The sequence below is a fragment of the Periplaneta americana genome, chromosome 17, assembly GCF_040183065.1.
Source record: "Periplaneta americana isolate PAMFEO1 chromosome 17, P.americana_PAMFEO1_priV1, whole genome shotgun sequence".
NCBI classification, from domain to species: Eukaryota; Metazoa; Arthropoda; class Insecta; order Blattodea; family Blattidae; genus Periplaneta; species Periplaneta americana.
Window position 1 is genome coordinate 58,177,317 of NC_091133.1, and position 11,036 is coordinate 58,188,352.

Here is an 11,036-nt window from a genome sequence, read left to right on the forward strand (position 1 = left end):
GAAGAAAAAAAGATGACTGTAGAACAGATTTACTGCAAATCTATTTTTAAATTAAATTTATGCAGAATTCCAAGGCACCTAACATATTCTATTATGGTAATACATCGTAGTTACAGCAAAAAATACAGTGTCATAAAAAGAGCCTACCGGAAAAACAGAATTCGACTTTCAACTCGACAATCACCTCTTAACCACTTCCGCAGTCAGGCTGAAGATGCCACAGAGATTAACTCAACCACTTCTGTGCCGATATTATATCCTAAATACAGGAAAGATAACAATCGTTCTGTTAATCTGAAATAAGACATGTCTTTCTGTGGATACAAAAAACAGACATTTATGACTCCCTACCTCAATTTTTATTGAAATCGTTTTTAATTTTATAAGCAACACAAATTTTCGTGCAGTAGTTCGTGAGGTACCTACTCATATTTCATAGCATTAATATGATGTGACAAACGAAATATTTCAGATTTGTCCAAAAAATTGTCTATCCAAGATTTCTGTTAACAACAGAACTAACATTTTCGATACAAGTTACCAACTCTCTGTTTTCATACGTATATGTTGTAAGTAAAAAATAACTGTACACTGTGCACCAAAATTTTTTCATTTTCAGTAACGCAAGTACAGAAATAAAGATGACATACAAAAGCAAAAAGGCATATTAAACCCAGTGAAAAAATAACGAAAAAACGTTCCAGCAAATAAAGCAATATTAATTAAATATATAAATTTTATTAACATATATTTTTTAAAATTTACAAGAACAATTAGTAAGATCAGAAACAACAATTTCGTTTCAGATGAACACAACAGTCTTGAAAACACCAGCTGTGCCTGCACAACTCGGCATTTATTCTTCTCTTCTGAGATAAAAAAGAATCTGAAACAAAAGAAAGCCATACAACTGCTATAATCTGTGAAAAACTGGGTCATACTCAATAGTGCTTCCAAAGCATTTCTTTCCGTAAAAAAAGAGGTTCTAATCACACATACACAAAATACTGGTGCATCATTATTTGGAAAAAGAGCAATTACTGCAACTTAAATCATTAATCTTTTAAAAAAAAAAAGCATAAAGGATGAAAGAAAATTTACATGTAATGTATGTAGCTAATATGGAAAAATTTTAAGGCATGGGGCACTAATGTTCCTTTCAGCTGAAATTAACAGAGAATATTTCAATAGAAAACTCGTCATGTGATCTCGGTTGTGGATAACATCATATTTCATAGTTTACAGCAGAGCTTTTTTCTGGCGTAATGTGTTGGAATGGTTTTCCAGCACCTTTTTGTTGTAGGTTTCATCATGGAAAAAATAAATGTGTTTCCCTGCAAGCACCACAGTCTTTAGGCTTATTGTGAAATTTCTTATATTGGAATGATTTTTGAAGTCCTTAGGGTTTCTTTTTTTTTTTTTCAAGCATATGATTCACTGCTTGGTGCCATCGTATCAATTCCAGGTGTGACAGGAGACCATAGCTCCACCTCCCTGTGAATCTGCTGCATCCTTAACCAGAGGGACATGCCACCATCGATTACACGATCCACCAAGGTGCCATCTGTCTGAGGGAGCTACACTCCCCAATTAAATTGGAGTCCGCTTGTTGAAGTCTCTGAGGCTTCTCTGGGGTATGTGCAGCTCCTGCAGACAGATGCCATCTGTAAGCGGATCCCGGAAGCACTTCCTTCACATTCTCCTGGTCAACCTGTAACTATTGAAGATGATTAATGAAATGATCCTAATGAAAGCGAAATGAGTCCGAGGTCCAAGTTACCCGGCAATTCTGCTTCAAATGGTTGAAGGAAAATCTCGGAAAAAACCCCAACCAGGTAACTTGTTCCAATCGGGATTTTAATCTGGGCCTGCTCGTTTCATGGTCAGGCAAGTCAACAGTTATTCCATAGCGGTGAGCGAAATAATTATGTTTTTAATATGAATTCTGCTTAGGCCTTGAAAGTCGTAAAGATGAAAAGCACTGGTTTACAGTAACGACAACCAAGCAACACGAGTTGATATTTAAAAAGACACATTAAGTTCTGTGTTGTGGCTACGTCGTCAAAAAAAATCATACTCTGGCTGGCAATTAAGAATGCACACTGATTCAGTCTTCATGTGCGAGGAAATTTTCTCATGAAAATTCGACTAATATATTGAACCAATGCCCACCCAGCATTGTAAAGACAATGAGTAGATCAATATTGTCTAGCAAAGCAGCTTAATGGCTGGAGATCAACATGCTGACCACATGTTATTCCATACTCGTAAAATGATTGTTTACTTCTGCTGAGGTAGATGGATATGAGACTGTCTGTCAGCTAGTATGCCTTGGCTCTATTATGATTGTTGGATACCAGCTGTTATTTTTAAACGAGTATTTGCACGTTTGCAATCCATTTAAGTTTTCCATTCTATTATTGTATGTATGAATGTATGTACTGTATATATATATATATATATATATATATATATATATATATATATATATATACACATGTTATATGAACACGAATTCAATTACAATTAGTTCTTTTTTTTATTCATTTGTAAAAATCCATACACCATATTGTGAACCAGGCCTGTAACATGTTTCCATCTTAATACAAACAGTAGGGTCTGCACTTAAGAGAATTGGTTCTGCTGTGATATGAAGTATAGGGAGAGGGGTAGGATAGGCCAGGTCTGGTTTTATAAACTGTCAATAAGTAGACCTAACATCCCCATTTCGCTGTGTTACATTAGAAGAGGTCATTTTAGAGACCAGACGACATGTATTATCAACATGATGGTGCCTTCCTCACTTGTCTCATGTAGCAGCAGTACACAAAAATGAGAACAAATTATTTTCCGTATTGTGAACGCAGCTCTGCTCATGCTGTGCCAAGCTACGAAATGCTATGTGTGTGATTCATAAATATGCAGCTAAGTGTATTGAAGTAGAGGAGAAATATTTGAAAATGTGCTTTCAAACTGAAGAATGCTCTTTTTTTCTGTTTAATAGCACATTTTTTAAATAATCTCTTCGTGTATTTTTAATTCATTTCCTTTAATTCTGCTTACAACCACTTCTGTTTCCTTACGATTCGAACAATTGTAGTTCCATAAATATTGATAATAATCATAATTATGTTCATATGACCTTTTTTATGTTTCAAATGCTGTCAAGAGCATAGAGGTGGTGTGTGACAACATTTTGCCGTCACAGCTTCCAACTGTGACAGCTCTGGAAAACTCGCTGTGATAAATAACAGTGATTTTGTCACTGTGTTATTTTTGTGTTTGGATGGTTCTTGACAATTGTGAATGTTGTAACACCTTGGTATTCACAGAGTCATTCATTAAAGATGATGCAGACAATGCATGCCATTTTCCAACAGTAACATCATCAGTTGTAATGTAGAAGTTTCTTGTTGCTGCAAGTCCCAGTAGTAATGATTTGGGTCTCAAAACGAAGATTTGTGTTTGGTACATTATGGGTTGTACTATGCTTTTTGATTGTAATGCTCGGATTCATTCCGATTTTGTTCTGATATACATTCCCTTTACCAAGAATAGTTATATTCCTTAATTTTGTAAAAAATTGTAAAAAAATTAAAGAATTTAACTGTTCTTTGCAAGGGGAATGAATATCAGAACAAAATCGGACTGAATCCGAGCATTACAATCAAAAAGCATAGTACAGCCTGTAATGTACCGAACACAAATCTTCGTCTTGAGATCCAAACCATTACTCCAAACTGGTGACCAGTGATATGATGTGCTCGATATTTTCTTTCACATATTCCATAACATTCGATTAATGATAATAATAATGACTTTTTTTTTTTCGAGCCAAATATGTAAATCACTACATATGTAGCTGAGTAGGAAGATACTTAACTAAAGTAGCTACTATGTAAAGTTAGTGATTGTATTTTAAATTAAGTAATGCAGGCTTTCTATAAATCTAAGTAAATTATCTTTTCTTAATCAAGTAAACTTCCATATAAGTAATATATTTATCACATAACTTCAATCTGTTTTCTTTCTTTCTTTTTTTTTTTTTTTGAGAGAGAGAGAGATAGTGAAAAAGAAGAGAGAGAGAGAGAGAGAGAGGAAAAAAAGGAGAAAGAGGTAATTAAAGGAGTAGAACACGAAGTCTGTATCCCTGATGTTTTAACTCGTCTTCCCTTGGCTCTTGATCAAAGACAGAATAGGATGATACCATTACTTTATTTTTAGCAGTTAACTGTAAACATATCATGACATAAAACTGCACATCACAACAAAGAGGTTCAAACGTTATGTTCACAGAGGTCTTGATTGTGTAAACAAAGGCGAATGAATCATGGAGATATGCAGAGGAGAGTTATTGCTATGTCCCTTTTATTAGATACAAATCATAAAATCTCGAAGTTCATATAATAAGAATCCAGATGTGTAAGAGTATACACTTTACACGCTATGAAGGCATATGAGGGGCATGGAGGTAAAGCTCCATGGAAGCTTTGGTAACAAGAAAAATTCCACCATCACCCGAGACTAAATTCAGGACCTTCCTATGGTCACAGCATTATGTCCTCTTTTCCCGGACATATCCTCTTTTATTAGAAAAAAAGTCCTTGTGGATTTTTGGAAATTTCGGCAAATAAGCTCATCCTTTTTTTTTTTTTTTTTTGGGGAATGGGAGAAAAATTTCAACTATAATCATTGCCTCCCAGCATTGATATATCAACAAATCTCAAATGACAAAAAACTCACAAATGATATTTGGTGCAATTACTTCAATAATTCTCAAACAACTCATTGTCACTCAGAACTATTGAAAATAGTAGAATTATTTTTTTTTGTATTCCCAGCCACAATGCAAATGTAGAAAGGCTGTTTTCTTCAGTGTCTATATATTTGACAGATAACAAAAACCTGTTTAAAGAAATAAGTTAGGTTCTTTACTCTTGGTATCAAAAGGAAGATGGAGAGAACATCCCTATGGCTTCTCAGCCTCCTTATTTCCCCGACTGAGTCCTTGTGACTTTTTCCTTTTTCTGAGATTGAAAACACACATCAAAGGACGTCATTTTGGGGCCCTGGACAACATTCAAACGACTGGAACCAACCACCTGAAGGCTATTCCATTATCCAAGTTCCAGCACAGCTATGAGGAGTGAAAGAACAGTCTCCAAAACTGTGTGGTTTCCCATGGCAATTACTTTGAAAGGGACAATGTTCAATTGTAATGTTGTTGGAATAAAACAGGTAAAAAAAATCAGTATCATTACTTTATTTACACATCTCGTACAGCATAGATACTAGTAGTTTGGGTTACTGCTAGATCCTTGCAATTAGGCCAATTAAGGCCATTGTACCTCCTATATGCAATGATTGTCTAACTCCAACAGATTGACCAGGTGGCATTCGTGAATCCAATGGTGACAGGCAGGCCATCCTTCCCGAGCCTGCAGGTAAGGTTCAATCGTCTACTCACAAGCCTGAACCCAGAGCCCCAAGCCCTTACAACGTAGACCAGCATTGGAAACCCGTATTATCCCCAAACATCATCCTAGCCTATTTTTACTAGTACAGACAATAGATGAAATGAGGAAGAAGTGGAGAATGATGGTGGAATGAAAGAGGGAAATGGAAGTACCCGAAGAAAACCCTCTGCGTCTGTTTCGTCCACTACAAATTCCACTCAGATCTGATCGGGATCGAACCCAGGCCACCTGGATGGAAGGCTAGCGCACTAGAACTGTAGCCACATGCAGCTAACACCGACTTTACTTTTAACATGATTAATACTACTCTGTACAGTGCATTCCTTGTAGACTGGTCTCAGGTAGTCATGTTTTCTTTTTAAGTTGGTTATTTAAAGACGCCATATCGACTACTAGGTTATTTAGCATCGAAAAAAAAAATTATGGTTTATTTAACGATGGTTGCAACTGCAGAGGTTATATCAGCATTGCTGGTGTGCCAGAATTTTGGTCTGCAGCAGTTCTTTTACGTGCCACTAAATCTAGTGACATGATCCTGTAGCATGTAAGCACACTTAAATGCCATCGACCTGGGCCAGGATCGAACCCAGAACCTTGGGCACAGAAGGCCAGAACTATACCAACTCTGCCACCCAGGGTGACTTTAGCATAGATGAGATTGAAGATAGCAAGATGGTATTTGGTGAGATGAAGCCGAGGATTCGCCCTAGATTATCAGACATTCGCCTTACAGTTGGAAAAAACCCAACCAGGTAATCAGCCAACCGGGAATCGAACCTGCGCCCGAGTGCAACTCCGGATCGGGAGGCATGAGTGTCAACCGAGTTATACCGGTGGCCAGTAGTCATGTTCTGTCAGCTCATATGACAGGGCAGGGAGAGGTTGGAGTGGAACTGGTCTGCATAAAAACTCCCTGTCTATTCTAATGCACTGTTGTTGCCTCTCCTCCCCCCTTGTTACCAATATAACACTTGAGAGATCCAGGATGCAATATATGGAAACTGATTTTCCTAGAAACTCATCATTGATCTCTCATGTTATGTTGGTAATTAGTAGAGGGGGAAGGGAAAAAGTAAATCCATGGTGCTACAGCCCATAAAGGGCCAAGACCGACCAGCTGGCTGCCGAAGCAGAGGTGGACGATCATCCAACCAGAATGAAGGTATTGTGTGGTTAGTACGATGATCCCCCCCAGCCGTTATAGCTGGTTTGCGAAACTGGATTTTCACTATACCTATCGTAGCTCTCCAAGTGCATCACGATGTTCGTCCTTAGTGTAGTTCTTCTGGAGAATTACTATATATTCAAATGTAGTAGCCTGTTTGGAATTAAAAAAAAAAGATAATTTGCTAGGAGGGGTCGTTGCACATAGACCAGTTTTACACTATAAACCTAAACATATTATAACCTAATCTTTGATTAATTATTGCTTAAATAACTAATTACGTCTCCTAGCCTTACTAATAGAGAGAGTAGGCCTGCAGAGTAAGATAATGGTTTCATGTATCAATTGTTAAATTACAGGCCTACATACTGACTTGTGGGGGCAAAGGCTAATTGGGATTTATCGGTCTCTGATCGGGTCAAAAACCCTAATAGAACTGATATTTAACCGTTGCCGTGAATTTCGGTGATGTCCGGAGGACCTAATTAGCCAAATCCACTCTCCTCATCTCCATGTTGGGCTCCCTGGGATATTTTATGCTGGGAAAGAGAGAGAGTGGTGTGCGGAAAGCAACGGAAAAAGAACTAAGGAAGGAACTAATGAAATGCTTTGTATGGGGGCAGAAACATGGACATTACGACGAGATGAAGAGAAGCGAATAGAATTGTCAATATGGAGAAGACTAGAACGTGTGGACAGACAGAATAAGAAATAAAGCTGTGTTGGAAAGAGTGGGGTGAAGAAAGAATAATGCTGAAACTGATCAGGAAGAGGAATAGGAATTCGTTAAGCCATTGACTGAGAAAAACTACCTACTGAAGGATGAATTGGAAGGATTGGTGAAAGGGAGAAGTTTGGGGCAGAAGAAGATATCAGATGATGGACGACATTAAGATATGGATCATATGAGGAGACAAAGAGGAAGGCAGAAATTAGGAAAGATTGGAGAAAGCTGGGTTTGCAGTGAAAGACCTGCTCTTTGGCAGAAGTCTGAATGAATGAATACGGTACTCACTTGTATATAAAATTCCAGACTGCAAACAGCTGATGCAGGTGGGTACCAAAAAGTTGGAAACATTTATTCATCTTGACAAAAGGACAAAATTTCCTTGGCACAATGCAACAAGACATTCCCGAGATCGCAACTGCCATCTTCCTTGTTTTGCTGGCTGTCACACTGCCTGGAAGCACGCTAAATGCTGCTAACTTTATTCTGTAAAAAATACGGATAATTCAGTTGCTACCAGTGCTATTAAAATTCTTGTGCTAACCTCGTTGATTTACATGTTAAAACTTGGACAGGCCGATTGTATCGTTGAGTTGCGAGTTCACGTTTGTTAATCGTCTGAAACTGAAGTTAAACTCCCCATTGAAACTCACTCATTAACGCAGCTTAAAATGTTAATGGTATGCAGAGTGAAAGAACAAAGGTTGCAACGCAATGCACAATATACGAAGCAACACGCAATGCTTAACACACAAATTTGGGCTCCATTCGTGCCCGGGCGGCTAACCCGAAACAACGGATGGCAGACCATCTGGCCACACCGCTTTATCTTCGCATTACAGCACACCACAGCAACCTTTCTTTTTTTTCTTGTTCACCTGGAGGGCGGCTCTTGTTGCAGTTTCAAAAACTTCGCGGACACCTTCCATATTCTTTGCAGAACATTCCAAGAAATCAAATGCATTAATTTTGTCAGCCATCGCTTTACCATCCGTTGTGTTTACGGGGCTCTGTTTCATCTTTCCCAGTTCTGATATAATAGTGGGATCATTTCTCAAGTCCTTCTTATTACCGACTAAGATGATGGGTACATTGGGACAGAAATGTTTAACCTCTGGAGTCCACTTTTTATGAATGTTATGAAGTGAATCTGGAGAGTCTATAGAGAAACACATTAAGATAACATCTGTATCTGGGTAAGATAACGGTCGTAACCTGTCATAATCCTCTTGTCCTGCGGTATCCCACAGCGCCAATTCCACTCGATTTCCATCCACTTCTATATCTGCTACTGTACTCTCAAAAATTGTAGGGATATACAAATCTGGAAACCTGTCCTTGCTAAAAACGGTGAGAAGACAAGTCTTACCACATGCACCGTCTCCTACAATGACTAATTTTTTCCGTATTGCCGACATCATTTAATCTATTTGTAATTACCGTTCGCTTCACGTACCACCTCAGATTTATACTTGCATACCTCTGTATTGATCGGTCTCACTGCTCCGATCTCCCAATCGCAGGTCAACTGCAGGTTGCTTCAGGCTCTTCAACAAGGATACCACAAGTGTAACAATAAAACTAGAAAAGACGTTCAATTCCGGGTTATGATTGGGCTTGTGTTCATGACGTCACACACTGTGCAACATGGTCGCCAACTGCTTCGACGTGAATTTAAACAGAGGCGCGAAACAAGTGTCAAAAATCGTAAAAATTATTCTGATGATAATAATAATAATAATGATGAGAGCTTTAACTATATACTTTTATAAAACGTTAAAATTATACTAGACTAATGAAACAAAGAAACGAACAGCTTCAATCATAATAATTTAGTTTAACAATTTTATGTTACTTTATTATCTGACGGTCTAAATGAAGCAATTTGACGATGTTATGTAAACTGGGTTTGGTACAGCTATGATCTTCGAAATGGAGAGAACATTAATAAATGTATAATAAAATACTCATTTTATTCATATTGACTTTCTTAAGTTATGCCACATTTCTAATATTATATTCTATTACTGATTAGCATACTATTGACTGAATCTTCCATCTGGATGGTCTAGATTCGACCTCTAGCATAGTCGTGATGTAATTTATGGTGGATAAAAAACGTTGCAAAAGGTTTTCTTAGGGTATTCCAGCTTCTTTCTTTTATACATCTTGATTAGATACGTTTAACACTTCTTTTATTCCACCAATGCTCTCCATCACCCCCTCGTTTCATCTATCATCCACAATAGTAAAAATAGTATGTAGTGAAGTTTTGGTGGTAGTATGGGTATGGGCCTCTAATGATGATATAGTTCTAATGGTTTGGGACTCTGGGAACTGACTCTATCAGGCTGATGCAGACTACCCTGCCTGTCATCATCAGATTCACGAATACCACTTAGGCAATCTGTTAGGCTTGGCCAATCATCGCATATACAGTATAGAGTGTACAATGAGCCATTGTAACCCTTTAAGTCCATGGATTAATCCTGGGTCATGCCCTTAAAAAGCCAGCCAGCACACTAATCATTTTCTATTTGCACATCTAACCATGGAGAAGGGTGGGAAACTAAAGCTAAAATCAAGAGAAAACATAAGTATAAAGTAATTCTTATAAAACATTGGTAAGCTAAATGACAAAGCTATAGGCCTATTGTATACCGTATAAATTGAGTTTATATTGTTTTGGTAAAAGTTTCATATTTCAATATTTGTACAAAGTGGAGAGATTGTCAAAATACGGCATGAGTTAACCTCCGAAGCCCCATTCCTGGTGCCACAATTGAAATTCTCAGTGGATCAAAGGCGTGGAGAGAACTACTAATATATACTTTTTCAGTTGGTAATAGAATTGCCACAAAATCATTTTTACACCATCGACACCAATATTGAGTATACTTCACATGTAAACCAGGAGTGTAGTCATGCCAGGGCATTGCTCCAGTATTCTTTTTTTTTTTTAACCTGGGAGGACCCTGCTTTTTTATTTTTACTTTTTAAAATATTAATTGTTTTACTTATTTCTTACTCAACTTTGTATTTTACTTCATTATTCTATATAAACTTTTAACACTTTTATAATCACTGATTAACTTTACAACTTCTTTACTGTGTTAACTTTTTAGGAAATTACCTGGCTGACTAGTTTCGAAGTGTTATCCTTCATTGTCCAAATCCTAGTCATTGTAATACATACACTAGTCAGCCAGAGCTAGGTAATTTTCTAAAGAGTTAACACAGTAAAGAAGTTGTAAAGTTAATCAGTGATTTGTATTTTAATATGGATTAGTAGTATGTACAATAATAGCGGCATTACAAATAAATAAATAAATAATAATAATAATAATATATTATTTACCAGCGCACTTAAGCCTACATACAACACCTTAACCTCTTATTTGGCACTTTACCTGCGCAGTTAAGCTTACATACAGTTACAATACTCTATCTTTTCTTATAGGTACTCGCTTTCTCAAACACTTTTCCCAGTCAGCTGTAAGTCTGAAGATTTTTGCTGGTCATTTATTTTCGTTGGTGCATTGAAGTCTCTGAGACTGTGATTTTCATTACAATAAGTGTTAATCAGAAAGCTCTTGTTCTGATGATTTGTCATTCAGTGTAAATTCATATTTAAATTGTCTTGAAAATGTGATTATTTATTGTAAAG

General features: G+C 37.1%; 1 protein-coding gene across 1 annotated transcript; it reads right to left on the bottom strand.

Annotated features, from left to right (window-relative positions):
* Positions 1-722: 722 nt before the first annotated feature.
* On the bottom strand, positions 723-8,843 carry LOC138693134 (ras-like GTP-binding protein RHO). Its single transcript, XM_069816788.1, has 2 exons — positions 7,658-8,843; positions 723-886 (listed from the first exon to the last, which is right to left on the bottom strand). The coding sequence occupies exon 1, from the start codon at positions 8,788-8,790 to the stop codon at positions 8,206-8,208; it is 585 nt and encodes a 194-aa protein (XP_069672889.1). The 5' UTR covers positions 8,791-8,843; the 3' UTR covers positions 723-886; positions 7,658-8,205.
* Between the last annotated feature and the right edge of the window lie 2,193 nt (positions 8,844-11,036).